This window comes from Hirundo rustica, chromosome 14 (genome assembly GCF_015227805.2).
Source record: "Hirundo rustica isolate bHirRus1 chromosome 14, bHirRus1.pri.v3, whole genome shotgun sequence".
Taxonomy (NCBI): Eukaryota; Metazoa; Chordata; class Aves; order Passeriformes; family Hirundinidae; genus Hirundo; species Hirundo rustica.
In genome coordinates, this window is record NC_053463.1 from 15,331,092 (window position 1) to 15,347,129 (window position 16,038).

Consider the following 16,038-nt stretch of genomic DNA (forward strand, 5'->3'; position numbering starts at 1 on the left):
CTCTGAACACCCCCGTGTCCCTTGCCCCGGTGCTGCAGTGTGTCCTCTCCCCACAGTCTGGTTGAAGCTGTGGCAGCTTCAGAGGCTGAGCTGCACTTTGGTGCTTTCCAGAGCAAACAGAGCGGTGTTGAGAGTCTGGATTTGGGCTTTGTCCAGAGCTGCTGACCTCTCAGCTGTCTGCTGGAGACAGATGCGGACAGTTGCAACCAGCTGTTCCACCATCGTTTGTCTTCCAGGTTTTCCAAGCTGTGGCATCACAGCCTGTCTGCTCCTCGCTTTGCTCACTCCCTTCCCCACACAGGTGGGGAGGCAGCAGGTCACGGATGAGCTGTGGGGTGGGAGAGATCCTCTGCAGCTGATGTGGGATCAGCTGGAGTGCGGCAGGAGCTGGCTGCATGACTCCAGTCCAAGGCATCACCATGAAGAGCTGTGACCAGAGCCACGGACTGTCACAATCCAATCCTGCAGTTCCTCTGGAGATTCTGGGAAGACTCAGCCACTCATAACCTGTGTGTGCTTCAAGGAACAGTCACTGCCAGCAAAAATCGAGTAGCTGGTGACTTGTTGGGAGTTTGTCATGGGTTGCTACACCCTCAGCTTGTCTGCAGACTTGGGGCGCACACAGCAGCAGGTGTGTGCAATGAAGCAGGGACCCAATGGGAGACACACAAACCTCAAGGGTCAGGAGGCTGCAGGAGGGCTGGATTTCTCCTCCTGGCTGTGCTCAGCTCCCAGTTTTGTCCCACTGGAAGCTGATGGTCTTCCCAACTGAGCAACAGTCTGTGCACACATCCTGCCAGGGCTTCCCTGGTGCCTCTTCTGCAGCAGCAACTCAGGCCAAGGAGGAACATGACTAAGGCTTTAACTATTGATTCCTCAGCACTCCTTCCAGACCACAAACATTCCAGCAAGACTTCAACGAGGGTGAAACAGTAGTATAATGCTTAACAACTGTAGTAGTTTATATGTAATAAAAATGGTGGTGGTTTATTTTTTTTTTCTTTTAATATAAATAATGTAAGTTACTTAAAATTAGGAGGGATGGCTGGAACACCACACTTACTAAGGCATGCCAACATTTCTTACTCAGGCTCATCTCTAACTGCTTTTAGTTTCCTGTTTTCTGGTTGCATACAGCTGTACCAAGCTTGAACTATTGGACTGGAGTTCAGCTTGGGTGGTTCCTATTGGAGTTTTTGGATGGATGGCAAGGAGATGGAGAATTTCAGCTCAAAGCCTTTTGGCTGTTTTGTAAAAAAATTCACTCAAAATCCCCACAATATTCATCTCATGTTAAGAAAAAGGCCTGCTGGAAAGTTTTGCTTGAAAGATTCCTCCAAAGATTTGAGCAGTGGCATGTCTGTATTACACCTTCAATTTGAGAAAATCCAAATTTGGCCCAGGTTAGGCTTTCAGTATTTTTGGGGATCATAGTGTGGTTATGCTCAGGAGAGTGTTGGTAGTCTCCCAAGTCAGTTCCTTGAAGATGCTGCATTGGCTTGGCCCTGCTGTCAGTGCATGGGAACACCAAGTGCCTGGAATTGATTTTCCCTGCTGGATTTGGTGGGAAAGAGATTTACAGTTTTTCCCCTCTTAATTTGGGATGCAGATGAACGGGCTAGAGGAGACCTAGCCCACATGTGTGAACCTGAGGACTGTCCCAAGGGCTTGTTTTGCCCTCCCTTGCTCAGCTCCTGCAGGTGGGATTCTGGACTGCAGGGGGCTGATGTGCTGGTGACACAGGAAGTCTAGGCCGGCCTTTCTCTTGTCAGGCTAACGGAGAGTGAAGCTGAAGGCCTGCAAGAGCAAGCCCAAGCAGTAATAAGCAGATCCCTCTGCAGGGACTTGACACAGATATCTGCTGCCAAGCTGCTCCATGGGCTCTTTCCAGCCACTGGAAAGCAGGTGGCACATCTGGACCCTGATCCCCCCATCACCTCTAGCAGCACACAGGCAGGGGTGTCCTGGCTTTCTGTCTCCATCAACACTCTGCAAGTCTGGCCTGTGAGCTCAGGCAGCTGTCTGTAGGGGACACACCGTCTGTGGTGACCTGACGTGCTCCCCCAGCCTGGGGTCACCTCAGGGGGACGCATCACTGTCCATCCCTGAGTTGTGCAAAACACTCTGCAGGAGAAATGTTGCTGCATCCATCACTTCGATAGCTCAAAGACCTTTAACATGGCTCTTTGCAGATGAGGCTGAGGATGGGATGGGGGAATCAGTCCAAAACTCAGGTATCTCACTCTATGGATCTGACGGGTGCAATTGGACATTCTGTGGGCTCTCACACTGACAATTTTCTCCTGAAACCTGCAGCCACAGAGTCCCTTTGCTCCACTTTAGCTGGTTGTGGGGGCTTTGTAAGGAAAGATGTCAGAAGCCCTGTGTAAGGAGTACTCTTGCACTGCCGTGTCTGAAAACCCCAGAGAACCAGAGCATGCTGAGGAAAAAGCACTTGCAGTGCTCTGCTGAGGAGTCATGGGATGGGTCTGGGAAACAGCCTGAGGGGGAGCAGCAGCAGGGTGGCAGGAAACCAGCAGGATTCTCCTCTCTGGCCTGGGTCTCACTTTCTCTGATGCCTTGTTGCAGGCGGGGGCCGTGCAGGGATCGGGAGCGCCCGGCTGCGATAGGTGCGGCGGTGCCGCGCGCCGTGACAGCGAGGGATGCGCACGGATGCTCGTGGAGAAGAGGTAACGCTGCCAGCACTGCCTCCAGGAGGGACTCGTCCCATCTCGGGACTGTGGCACGTGCGGTGCTCAGGGAGTGCTTCACCCCATGCAGGGCTCTGGACCCCCCAGCCCATCACACCTCCCAGCTGTGGAGAGCGGGATGCGGAGAGCACGCTGGATCTGCGGCCCAGGATCGCCTGGGCTGTGGGATGGCAGCAAAGGCAGGCAGGAATTGGGGTTCCCCTTGGGATCTGTCCTGCTCAGCAGCAGCTCAGCACGTACCTGTGTGGATCTGCCCTCACGCAGGCCACAGAGGGGTGTTTGGGTTTAAATCCCTCCCGTCCCTTCTCAGGTGCAGAGGAAGCAGCAGCAGGGAGGGGCTGCTGGCATCTCCACAGGGATAAGAGCAGAGGCAGCTGCAGTTCTGCACCCCTCGTTAACAACAACTGGTAGAGCCCTGACCTGGCCAAGCAGTTTGTGATTTTACTGTTGATGAAGGCTTCAGCTCAGCAAGTGAGAGCACCCAGGGTCTGTTGCTGAACCTGGGCACCCTCCTGGCTGCTCAAGGGTGATGGTTCACCGAGAGGGAAATTGAGGCAGAGAATTTGAATGATCTGCTTCAGATGTGAGTTAGGAACCGAGTTAGGGGGAGAACCCTCGAATCCTGTCTGCCTGCTGGCACTGATTAGCCAGGCTTCCTGTGCAGTGGAATCAGAGTCACATCACCAACTGGTTTGGGTTGGAAGGGACCTCAGAGATTATCCTCCAACATCCTGCCATGGGCAGGGACACCTTCCGCTATCCCAGGGTGCTCCAAGCCCCATCCAAGCTGGCCTTGGACACTTCTAGGGATGCCACAGCTTCTCTGGGCACTCTGTGCCAGGGCCTCACCACCCTCACAGGGAAGAATTTCTTCCTAATCTCTGATGCAGCTCTGCCCTCTGTCAGTGTGAAGCCATTTGCCCTTGTCCTGTCACTTCATGCCCTTATCAAAGTCCCTCTCCAGCTCTCTTGGAGTCCCTTTAGGTTCTGGAATGGGCTCTAAGGTCTCCCTGGAGCTTTGTCTTCTTCAGGCTGAACAGCCCTATGAAGACAGATAATATTTTAAAAATATATGTGAAGACACATATTGCTTAAAACCAAAATCAGCTGTTACAACGGCTCAGCCTGGGTGCCATGCAGAATACTCCTGCTTCTAGAAGAGATCATTTCTACTGGCACTTGACTGCAGCTGTGGGAGGGCCATGATGGAGTGAAGCTTGCACAGCACTGTGGGGCTGAGGATGGTGCTTGTAAGACGTTGCAGACTTTCATCAATGGGTCTGTTTGCCAATAAAGTGCCTTTTGGTCAAAAAAAGACTTATATTAGTGCAAACCAGTGTCCTTCCCTTGCCCTACAGAGAGGGAATCCCAGGGAATATTCAATCAGGACACTTCTGCCAGAGTTTTAGCTGGCAGCTTGTGGCACCCTTCAGCAGTACTTGCGTTTTGGGAAAAGAGAAGTGGTGCTCTGGCAGGCAAGATGCTCTGCAGGAATGCTAAGTCAGCAGGGAGAATCACACAGGCTGGCACAGCACAGCTGCTTAGAACAGTTAGAAAAGAATAAATCACGCTTATTGCCTGTTTCACCTATTTCTCCTATTTCTGGAGGGCAGGGAATCCCGGGGAATAGCATCCCAGCAGCCATGCCACGTTCCTGTCCCCAGCCCCGGGCACTAACAGCCCCCGTGGGACACATCCCCTGTTCTGAGGCCCCCTGGGGTTATGGGAGCAGCAGGAAAGGTGGCTGCCTGGGCCCCAGTGGCTCAGCACCACAGCAGCAGCTTTTCCTCTCCCATCCCACTGCCCTGAGTAAAGGGCGCTGGGCCTTCAAAAGCACCAAACCCCAGAAGAGCCCTTCCCTACCTTTGCGCTGAGGCTGCGAGCTGGGGCGGGGGCTTCACCCTGCCTTCGTGACCGCCCTTCCCGGTGCCCACGCCGCGGTTTCTTTTCCCTTGTAGGTAGTCCCGAGCCTGAGCTGAGCGCTGGGACAAGGAGCGGACCATGAGCGAGCACAGCCCCGTGCCACGGCCCGCCGCGGGCGAGGGCGAGCCGCGCTCCCCGGGCTCGCAGCCGTCCCCGCCGGCCCGCGGCGATGGGGACGAGCAGCCTGCGGAGCCTGCCAGCGGGAGAGCCGGCCCCCGGCGCGACGCTCAGCCCTCCCGAGCGGAGGGGGAGCAGCGGGACGAACATCTGGAAGCGGTGACAGAGCCGGGCGAGAGGCTCGGCGAGCGGGGACGAGGGACGGGCGCTGCCAGCGAGGGCGGCCGTGCGGACGGGGCAGCGCTGGCCAACGGCGTGGACGCCGCGCTGGCCGCGGGCCCGGAGCGGCCGCGGGACGGGGACACGCCCGAGCTGGGGGACGGGGGCTCCCCCAGCCTGCAGAGAGCGAGCGGGGCCCTCAGCAAGCGGCGGTGGCACAGCGTCCTGGGGTCCTCGGAAGCTCTGAGCGCTGACGAGGCGGAGGAGCAGTTCGGGTGAGTGCCCTGAGGTGGGCTTGGTCCCGGGTTGTGTGTGTTGTTTTCGAGGCTCCTCGGTTCGAGTTACTCTGCTCCGTGTGTAACTCATCAGTTTAAGGAGCTGCAGCTGCTCTCCTGGTGGCTGGCTGTGGCTTTCCACTCCTGTTTCTCTTTGGGCTTCTCGCACATTTTTTCCCCTATTTGTAACTTTTTACTCTTTTTCCTGTCTGGGCTTCTCACACAGCTTTTTTTTTCCGTTACAAATGCAGAAAGCCGTGATTAGAGCCAGTGTCTGCTCAGGGAGTCGCTAAAGTGAAAGGGAAGCTTTTGGGACCTGGAGAGGAGCTGGGTGTGCTCACTTTGGGGGTGTCTCACTTGGAGATTCAACTGCAGCCCTTAGGGCAGAGTTACCTGAGGTAACTTAGGGCAAGTTCATCACCTGGGGATGCTGGAGAGCCAGGCTTGTTTGGGGGGCTGGTGTGCCCGGGCTAGCGGGTGGCAGCTGTGTGTCTGACAGCGGGCACGGCGCTGAGCTTTGCTCTCCACTGCACCTGTGGCAGGTGTTACCAGCGCCTGGTGACAGGGACAGCAGTGTGAGACAAAAGGTACAACTGTCATCCAATTCTCCAGTGCCTGAGACAAACCTGCACGTGTGCGATGTTCCTCAGTCCTCTCTTCTGGCAGGCTGGCTCACTGGAGAGCTCTCCAGGCTGGGGGACACTCACACTGGCATGGTGTCCACTGCTGATTTTATGCCTCTGCAGGTTTCTAGACCTCCATGGGATTCTGCAGCTGGGGCTTAGCGGGAATGACGGGTCACTGGGATGAGGAGAGGTTCTCCCTCTGCCATTCCTTCAGGAGGGGGATGGATGCTTCCCTTTGCCGCCAGAAATCAGTCAGGGTTCTGTGTTGCAGCCACCCGGGGTTGATGCGTGCTGTGAATTTTACAGCCCTGCCTGTGCACCTACCCCGGGACAGGAGAGGTGCTGCAAAGCAGGAGGGGCCGAAGAAGATCAGCAGAGGTTGTTCCAGAGGAGTGTGGCCTTCTGAAGAGGCACTGTGAAGGGACAGGGTGGCCAAAGTGGCCTGGGAATCACCTCCTAGCTGTAGCCCCGTGCAGGCTCCATGCTGAGCTGCACGTTCCGAGCACTGTCTGGAGCGTGGGCAGCAGAGCTGGGGAGCCACGCAGGGCGTGGGCTGACAGCAGGCATCCCTCCTGCTTTGTTTCTCTGCCGTTCAACAGGCTTCTCTATAAAAAGCTGGTGGTTTGTTTCACTCAAGAGCAAGAAGCAGCAGCACTGCTTCAAAAAGCACAGCTGAGGGTGTTGCAGAGGTCGTGCCCAGGGCAGGCTGCTGCCATCCGGAGAGCTCGGGGAGCCTGTCCCCAGGCAGGTCCCAAGAGCCCCGTGAGCTATGCAGTCAGGTCTTGGATAGCTGCAAGTCTCTCAGGTTTCAGGGGAATCATATTTGCTTGGTAGGTGGCTCCCTGGCAGAGGCTGTGAGTTCAAAAGGAAACTAAGGGTGGTCAGAGAACGCTGCTGCAATCACTGGAAGTGCAATTATTTTAAGGTACTAGGGCATGAATTGGTAAAAGTGACAGGCTGAGGATTTGGACATGATGCAACCTGACTGGGGTCTGCATGCAGAGTCCGTGATCTCGTGCTCTAAACATATTCGCTTGGATAACAAATGAGCCTTTTGGGAGGCCGAATGCACAAGGGACAAGTCACACGCTATATTCAAAGCAGAAGGACAGCTGGAAAACTTCTGGGACACAGCTGAAGTCTGGGAAAACACTTATTGCCTGCAGACTGGGTTAGCTCACTGTGCTGGAGCTCATCACTGCTGTGACCACCTATCTTTGGGGTAAGCGGCAGGAACGTGTGGCTGGGCCAAGCACAGCGTGGAGCTGCTCTGCCCTGACCACATGGACTGCCCAGCTCTCCTGGGTCACTGTGGGTCAGGAAGAAGTGACAGATGGAACAATGCACCAGGAAGTTGCTGTCAACCTGCATCACCTCTGAGTTTCCCCATTTTTTTCTTTACTCCGCTTTTGGGAATTGCTGTAATGACCCCTTCTGGATACAGGAGAACCTGGTCTGACGTTTTACTAGTGAGAAGTCAACTGTTTGTTCCTGCTGACAAATCATTTGTCATCAGATGCATGTTGCTGCTTGTATGATGCATTTTCTCCCTGAATTTTAAAGTACTTTACAAGAAGGTGTTGAGACTTGCTCTTCCCACTGGAATGGAGAATTTACGGAGGAAGTCAACCAAGGTCATCACTCCATGGTAGAGCTGGAGAAAGAACCCATTATTGTCCTCCTGAAGGTAGGTTAGGGCATCTCTGCAGGAAAGGGTTGATAAAAAAATCAGGGAAATAGAGCCAAAGATTGAGTGTTTGTGTTGCAGTTTGCATTAACTGAATCCCTGTCCCCCCTTTCTGGGTTATCCCATGGCATCTATTGTGTGTCAAAGCCCCATTTTCCTTTCATTGTGGCTATGTTGCCTTAGAGGTCTTTTGCCTTCTCAGAAGCCCCCAATATTGGCCCTGATGATCTCAGGAAGGTCACAGCTCTGCAGTCCAACTGCGAGATCCAGGGAATGATACTCTCTGCTTTCAGCCCCATGAACTCATGGAGAAAGAGCAAAGTTTTTAACAGAGAAATCCCCGCTTTTTGCTCGTAGACACACTCAGCACCTGCAGTTTTGGGACTGCAGCTTTTGCCTCCACGTTTCCTCCAATGGCAACATAGAGCTGTCAAAAAAAATCACATTCCATCAAATAAAGTTTAGAAAAACTTTGCAGGAAGACTGCAGTGCAGAGGCAAGAAAGTCCTGGTCTCCATCATGTCCTTCTCTGGCAGGTTCCACACCCCACCAACACAGCAGACTTGTGACGGCAAGTTGAACATGAGTCAGCAGTGCCCTGGAAGGTGGGAGGGACAACCGTGTCCTGGGGGGCATCAGGCCCAGCATCGGCAGATTGGCCAGGAAGGGCATTGTCCCACTCTGCTCTGAGCTCGGGTGGCCTCACCTCGAGCCCTGGGGCAGCTCTGGCACCACAATATGAGGGAGATCTAAAGCTGTTAGGGAGTGTCCAAAGGATGGACGTGGGGTTGGTGAAGGGCCATCAGGGGACAAGTACAGGGCTGGAATATACAAAGGTCTGTGGTGTGAGCTGTTAATAGAAATGGTTCTGTACAGGGTATTGAAAGAACAGAGCCATATTCCTTGGGATTATGGCAATGTGGGACCTGCTAAGTAATAACCACGAGGTTGTTCTGGCACTGGATCTAGTAGCAGGTGTCATATGCAAAAGTCTCCAGTTCACAGGTCTGTTTTTTACTGGAACATGACCAAATTAAGGGCTGGATGGGCCTCTGGGATTGCTCATCACAAAATTTTTTTTCAGCTTTAGAATCTTGTAACAAAATTGGGAATCAATCTTTCTGTTATACCACAGAAAGATCCCAAGGAACATTATCACAGCAGCCGTTTCTGCCTCTTCTCTTGCCTCCCAGCTCCAAGTGGAACGGGGCAAGAATTGCCCTGACAGTATTTTCTGCATTTCTCCTTTTGGTCCAGGTTTGCTTCTGGAGATGCCAAGCTGAGCTGCAGTGATGATGACAGGGAGCATTTCCAGTTCAAAGACATCAGGGATGGCTTCAGCTCGACCTTCGAGAAGATCGTTGAGTCTGACCTTATGAAGGGGACCTACTACAGCAGCCTGGACTCTTTGGACGTGCTCTCCCTCACAGACGAGACAGACAGCTGTGTCAGTTTTGAGGCACCGCTCACCCCATTGATCCAGCAAAGGGCCAAGGAGAGCCCCGAGCTCCTGGAGCAGAAACTGGCAGCCCAGCAGAGAGAAGCCCTTCACCACATGGCTGCAGATAAGCAAGAGCAGGCAGCAGCCAAGCCAGCAGAGGGGGATTTTGGGAGCCCTCTCAGACACTCAATTACCAGCAGCAGGTCAGAGAATGTGCTGAGCCGGCTGTCCTTGAAGAGCATTCCAAATGGGTTCCACGTGGAGGGGTCAGAGGAAGATGCCACCAAGATCATTAACTCCATCAGGTAAGGCAGGGAGTTGCTTGGACTGTGGCTCCTTTTCTTAGGGGATCCCAGTGCAGGAGCAAGGCTCAGTGGGCATGACTGAGTTGGAACTGCTCTTTCACCCCTTGTGCTTCCTCTCATGTGCTGTTGTGGCAGAAAGGCCAAACACCGGCAAGAAAAATTTCACCTGCACCTCCAAAGCCTTTGGCAGGTTGGGGACGGTCAGGTGCCCTCCCAAATGCCTCTGAAGGGCAGGGAAACCTCAGGGTTTCACTTAGGACAGGGTATCCCCAAAGGTTCCTCTGCAGGCAATGAGGAGATGAGCAGAGACTTCATTCATCCTCTGGACCAGCTCAGACCCAAACCATCACCCCTGGGAGGCAGCAGCACACCCATAGGGCACTTCCCTCCGTGGGGAATCCAGGTGAAGAGCAACCAGGTCAGGGGAGAGCTGGAGCGAGGTTCTATGTCCAGCTATCAGGCCAGCAGTGAGTCACACTGCTCAAAAATGCGTGAATTGGTGCTGTAAGTGGCCTTGGGCAGGCAGATATGGGCCGTGTGCCCACCTGGATGGTGCCACAGGGCTGCTCAGAGCGTTGTCTGTGGGCACAGCAGGCACCTACAGGGGAGCAGCTCACCAGTAGAAGCTGGTCTGATGCCAGTCCCATTGACAGGATTTGTACAAGTGTGGTTTTTCATCCTCAGCAGATAACCTCAACTGAAAAGCATGGCATCTATCCCTAAGATTTCCTGCATGTCCATGGCTTGGAAAGAGCTTGGGGCCCCAGTGGGGAGAGAGGAAGCTTGAAAGGTGTTGAGGCTACTTACTTTGACACATCCTCATTTCTCAGGGGGAGGCCGCCCTCTCCCCGGCCTTTTCTACCGATCTGGAATTGCGCTGCACTGTTTGATTTGAGCTGAAATGGAGGGAGGTTTGTCCAACGTCCACCTCACAGCCATAGCGCTGTTTTTGTCATACATCTTTGCGTGAGGGCGAGAAGAAATCGAAACGTGGCGTTTTCTGCGGCTTTCATCGCGTCACGCCGCGGCTCCTTGAATGTTTCTTGTCTCTGCGCAGCGACGCCAGCCTGAAGGACACCCTGTCAGACTCGGACTCCGACATGGGCAGCACGGAGCAGCTGGACCAGGGCAGCACAGACACGCTGGCCAACGGCTGCAGGGCGGACAGCGAGGCTGCCAAGAGGTTGGCCAAGCGCCTCTACAACCTCGAGGGCTTCAAGCGCTGCGACGTGGCCCGACAGCTCGGGAAAAAGTACGTGGGAGCCAGCCCTGGGAGGGGGCGGCAGAGGCACGGGGCTGGGGAGCACTGGTCATGCTGGGAGGGCAGGAAAAGGCAGGAAGGGCCGGGTCTGTGTGCTGGATGGGGTCAGGGATGCTGGAGATCCTTCCAGTTGAAGCCTTAAAATACGAATCCTACAAGCTGCCTGTGGTATTGGGCGGCAAACGTCACGGGCTGCTGCGCACCAGAACCAAGAGCTTCCTGCCTTTAGGAAGAGCCCAGAAAGGCTAAAGCAATCCCCAGGCTGAAGGGTTTGGGAGCCAGACCTGCCTCTGCACTGGGCTCCCTGCCACTCCCCAGGTTTTTCATGTCTGCACCCCAAGATGTTCTTGCTGCAGAGCCTCCCGACCCAGTGTGTACGAGGGTGGGAAGGGTTTTCTGGAGAGCCAGGGACACACAGGGAGGTCCAGGCTCTTTAGCCGGTAGATTTGCCTGGGTAAGGCAGAAGGGAAATCAAAAAATGTTCAAAAGTGGGAGAGCTACAGAGATTTCTAAGAGACAGAGTAACAGTAACAAGTGTAGCAGTAACAGATTATTTTAGGATGCCGGTGGGTGTGAAGGCACCAATCCCCATCATCCTTCGCCTGGATCAGATATAACCTGTGTTGCTGGGATTTCTTTCTTTTTTTTTTCTTTTTGTCCTTGGAACATCTACCCCCTGCCCGGCCAGCAGAACCCACCTGTCCCTCAGCAAATACCTACACTCTCAGTACCAAGGCTTGTCTTGATTCCCAGCTCAGTGCTGGGACAGAAAGAGCCCAGGAATTGTCTCCTAGAGAGGCTCTCTGCAGCACCCTCACTCTCCTCCTTCGCTGAGGTTCTTGCAGCAGGTGCATTGCTGGTTGCTCTTGCCTCAGGTGTGTAACATCCTTCTTTTCTTTCAAATTTGCTATGACAGCTCACTGAGGGGGAAAGTTTCAAGCACTGGGTTTCTGAGTCTGTCCCTTTGCTCTTTGGTGCAGTCCTCACTCACACGCGCAACCCTCACGCCTTGGGAGGCTCTTTGGTGACACACACCTGGCAATTCACACGGCCTTTGAAATAAAAGTTTTGTTTTGATCAGCTGGGTTCTGACACCTGAACCATTTCCTGACATGGGACCTAAATAGAGCTGCAGACTCTTGGGTCACGCTAGTGGATTGGCAGAGCAGGAGAGGAAACAGGGTGAAGGTAGGTATTTATAGGGATTAATATAGGTATTAAATCAGTCTGGCTCACTTAAGACAATGTAAGACCAACCTATACTGCCAGGAGCAGACCAAGTTTAAGTGATGCTTTCAGGCCAGCTCTATGTAGGAAGGCTGTACAAAAAGTGAAATCTCATTTTACCAATTTTTTTTTTTCCTTTGTGATAATTGACAATTTTCTAAAAAAAAAAAAAAAGAAAGTAAACCAAAGCCAAAACTATTCATCACTGTCAAACAGGCAGAAAAGGCTTGACAAAGAAATGCTGCAGGTTGGATATCTCCCCACAGTTTGCTTCCATCTGCCTCAGTTCTGTGAAATTAACCAAAATTACCATTGTCCCACTGAAGGGCAAATGTTTGAAGGGCAAACTGAGCTCTCCGTGGGAGGGTCTTGTTCCAGCGTTGCTCTGCGGCCCTCTCAGCCCCATCAGTGCCCACAGCCGCATCTTGTGCTGGGTGCAGGTTGAGCTGTCCCAGGCTGTGAGGGTGGCAGTGCCAGGCACTTCCTTGTCGGGTTCCCCAGAACTGTGCTCCCCAAATCCCTGCAGGACAGTTCCAGCATGGCAGTGCCTGGGGTCTGGGGTCTGTCAGGGTCCAGCCGTGGGCAGCACCACGTGGGCACAAGGTCTGTTTTATCCCCCAGAGAGGAGCTTTGACTCACACAAGCTTCTTATGGATCTGAAGTGACCCAGGTGATGCCAAAAGGATCCCTGCCCTGCATGGAAATCTTTCCATGTCCAGCCACATGGGAATGGACAGGGAGAAAAGGCTCCTGTGTCCCCCTGGGTGGGTTGTGACCCAGCAGGTCAGAACTCCTGGTGCCTGGACCCCCCAAGCAGGCAGAGGGAGGGAGCATCAAACTGGGGTGTAAGGTGAGAGGAGGTCTGTGGAGGCTGAAAGGGCAGCGGCCAGAGGATGCCAGGCATGTCCCCACAGGAAATGCCTTGCAGGGCCACCAGCCAGAGCATGGCAGGAATGTCCCCGTGGGAAATGCCTTGCTCTCCTTGAAGGAATGTCTCTGTCGTCATGGTGGAAGTGTCACCCATTCCTGCAGGAAGGGCTGGCACTGGCACAGAGACAGAGGATAGTTCCTGAGGGAAGAAACCAATCCCAAAAGCCCATCTTAGAGTTGGACACGGTCTTGCCCTGACCACTGTTGCTATGCCGTGGCCTGGGGCATTTTAACTGGCTCTGGAGCGCAGGGAGAAGAGTCCCATCTATGTCCTGGAGATAAACAAGCAGGAGTTTATTGTTTGCAGGGGTCTGGCTGCCTTCTGGTGTCCTGTGACACTGTCCAGTTCCCTTGGCAGAGCCAGCAGCCCCTGCCTGGAGCTCGCTGAGGCTCCAGCAGCACCCATCTGCCACAGAGCTCTGGTGAGAGGGTGGGTGAGAGCCTGCATGGGTGAGAGCAGGAGTATTCCAGTGGGAGGAGAGGACACATCCAGCAGTGGGAGAGAGCCAGGCGCTGGAGGAGGACAGAATACCCCTATGGCCTCCTGCTGCTGGCTCTGCCTGGCCAGCAGCACAGCGCAGGGCTGCAGCAGAGCAGGTGTCTCTTGTTCTCAGGTGTCTGGGGCTGGCTGTGGGCACATCAGGGAGGTCTTCCAGCATCATTCCAGGCCAGGAGCAAGTCTCCCTGTGTCTGAGATCATGTCTGCAGTGTCTTGCTGGGATTGGGCTGGCCAAGAGGCAGCATTCTGCTGTTCCTCTGGTGGACAGTGTCTTCTTCCCTGATGAAGGGGCTGACCATTCCCTCTTTAATTACAGTAATGAATTTAGCAAGCTGGTAGCAGAGGAGTACCTCAGCTTCTTTGACTTCACTGGCCTGACCCTTGATAAAGCACTCAGGTGAGCTCTGGGATGGAGAGAGTGGTGGGGGTTTGGGGTTTCCTCCAGGCTTCCCAGCACTGTGTGAGCCATCCATGTGGCAGGAGCAGGGGCTGGGGGGAGGTCCAGGCTGTCCTTCAGTCTTTGGTGTCATGTTTGGCACAAAGTGCTGCCTCCGAAAGTGGGCTTTGACAGGAGGGCCCACAGCCTGCTTCCCCAGGGTGGAGAGCAGCTCTCCCAGGAATCCCATCCCATCCAGAATCAGAGCAAGTGGGAGCAATTTTTCTTCCTTGGGATGGGCAACCCGTCCAAGGAAACCGTGGTGCCATCACACCCGAGGTGCGTCAGATCCCAGCTGGCAGCACATTTCCCTGCACAGCTCCATGGATCCCTTTGCTTCCCCTCTGCAGGGTGTGGGGCTGGGGGGAGGCTAAATGACCCCTTTCCACCCCAGCAGCACCTCTCTGAGCATCCCTTTCTCTGTGCAGGACGTTCTTGAAAGCATTCCCGCTGATGGGAGAGACGCAGGAGCGGGAGCGGGTGCTGATCCATTTCTCCCGGCGCTACTGCCAGTGCAACCCCGAGGAGAGCACCTCCGAAGGTACTGCTCCCTTTCCTCTGGCTCCCTGCCCCGCCACAGGGCACAGAGCTGGAGGGCAAAACCAGCCACCCACGGCCGGGCAGACACGGCTGCAGCTTCTCCCTTTCCCAGGGATCCTGCCCTGGTCGTTATCCCTGTCCTGGGAGGGGCTGGGGGCGCTGGGTGCTGACCCCCCCCCAAAACAGAGCCACAGCAGCCTCCGCGAGCCAGCTCACAGCACTGGGCTGCAAACATGGGCTGGTCCTCGAAGGACCTCACAAAAGGCAGGGACTGGAATATTACTTTCACAAGCAGCTGCTTTGGGTTTAGAAGTGGGAAGTTTGGTCTTTTAAAGCAAAACTGCTCTGAAGCCAATTTTATGGTGGTTGTTTTAGGAAAAGGTAAAGTCTGAGGGAAAAGAGGATATCTCTGGGATTGTTTTTTTTTGTGTTGTTTGTTTTGGGCTTTTTGTGTTAAATCCTACACAGCTGAAGGGAGCAGATATTCTTTAAGGACCCCAGACACAGCAACTGGCCTTGGTTTTGCAATAGCTGTGCTGCCAAGACAGCGAACACCAGAAGTGCGTGAGAAGGGGGGTGATCAGCCACAGCTGTGTGACTGTTGTGTGTTTCAGATGGGATTCACACACTCACCTGTGCCCTGATGCTGCTGAACACAGACCTCCACGGCCACGTAAGTAGCCCTTGGAGGAGCTTTATTCCATCCTTTATTCCTTCTCAGGGTACAGCTCTGTCCCCTGATGCTGTGTGTGTTGCTGGACAGTTGAGATGGGTTGGCAGAGGGTTCTCTGACCTGCTCCAGGTGGAATTTTGGGTGCCAGGCCCAGGCCTGGGGCCAGCCCACGCCTGAGTGTGACTGCACGCTCGAGCCAAGGGCGCACGTCCTGCTGACACCAGGGATCCTGTGCAGGGACGGGCAGCGCTGCTTCCTCCCCTATTGCCCAGATCAGCCCTGGCCCCGGAGCTCCCGGTGAGATCTTCCCTGCCAGTCCCTGTGGGACTAGCTGCTCCTTCTTGTGATGCAGACAAGACCCCAAAAACTGCTGCAAGTGGGTTTACGCAGGTCTAGATTTGATCTTTCCTTCCCAAAACATGAAGTGAGTTCCAGCTGTTCCTTTTCCCCGAGATGTAACAGACAGCCACTGGAGAGTTTCACAGCAGAGAGGCCTCTGGACAAAGAGCAGAGTGAGCAGAGCTCAGCGCCCAAAAGAGTGGCTGGAAAATGGCAGAAGCTGTGAGAAGATCTCTCACCACCTTTTCGAGGCTCCCAGTGACCTGCCTCTGCTCACAGTGGGGTAGTGGTGGGATCAGTCTCATGGAGCATCCATCCTCCAACCACAATGGTTGGAGCCAAGGAATCATTTCCATCAAATCACTTCCTGCAGAAGCAAAAGCAGCATTGTGGCAAAAGGCAAACTATGTGACTTCAATCCAAAATAATCTTATTTTGTCTAGTTTATTTTAAGTAAAAAAACTTTTTAAAAAATCCAAAATATGCCTTTGGGAAGACAGACATAATTGAAGAGACAAAAAAAACCAAAAAAACCCCTAAACCTCATAAACCTTATAATTTCTGTTCCTCATTGACAAGCTGGTTCAGAGGCCTGGTAAGAAGAAATGTTCTCATGATATCTAGGCACAGCAAAAAATAGCTTTCTTTTGACCAGGTGTGCAAATGCCTGAGCTTTTCTTTGAAAAAAATCTTCTCTTTATTTTTCTGCACGTGTAACATTAATTTCTTCTTCTCCTTTTCCTCATTTTTTTTTTTTTTTCTTTTTTTTTTTTTTTTTTTCCATTTCCTTCTGCTCCTGGAACCTCTCTTTCTGCTCTTTAACCCTTTACCAGGTGGTAAGTGCAGTCCTTCTAGTGTTTTGCTTTAAAGCACTGGCATTTTACTTTCT

At 53.7% G+C, this 16,038-nt stretch overlaps 1 protein-coding gene across 4 annotated transcripts in view; it reads left to right on the top strand.

Moving 5' to 3' along the window:
* The window catches only part of PSD2 (pleckstrin and Sec7 domain containing 2), a 53,520-nt gene that overhangs the window by 15,436 nt on the left and 22,046 nt on the right, over positions 1-16,038 (top strand). The window contains exons 2-8 of one of the 4 annotated variants that reach the window (XM_040078367.2): positions 2,590-2,690; positions 4,670-5,185; positions 8,756-9,244; positions 10,302-10,496; positions 13,478-13,558; positions 14,026-14,138; positions 14,752-14,810. In XM_040078367.2, the coding sequence (XP_039934301.1) occupies positions 4,713-5,185; positions 8,756-9,244; positions 10,302-10,496; positions 13,478-13,558; positions 14,026-14,138; positions 14,752-14,810 (1,410 nt within the window). In that variant the 5' untranslated portion in view covers positions 2,590-2,690; positions 4,670-4,712. Of the gene's footprint in view, positions 1-2,589; positions 2,691-4,669; positions 5,186-7,421; positions 7,499-8,755; positions 9,245-10,301; positions 10,497-13,477; positions 13,559-14,025; positions 14,139-14,751; positions 14,813-15,263; positions 15,570-16,038 lie in introns of those variants that run through there. The other 3 variants (XM_058422493.1, XM_058422491.1, XM_058422492.1) reach the window with 3 other exon arrangements.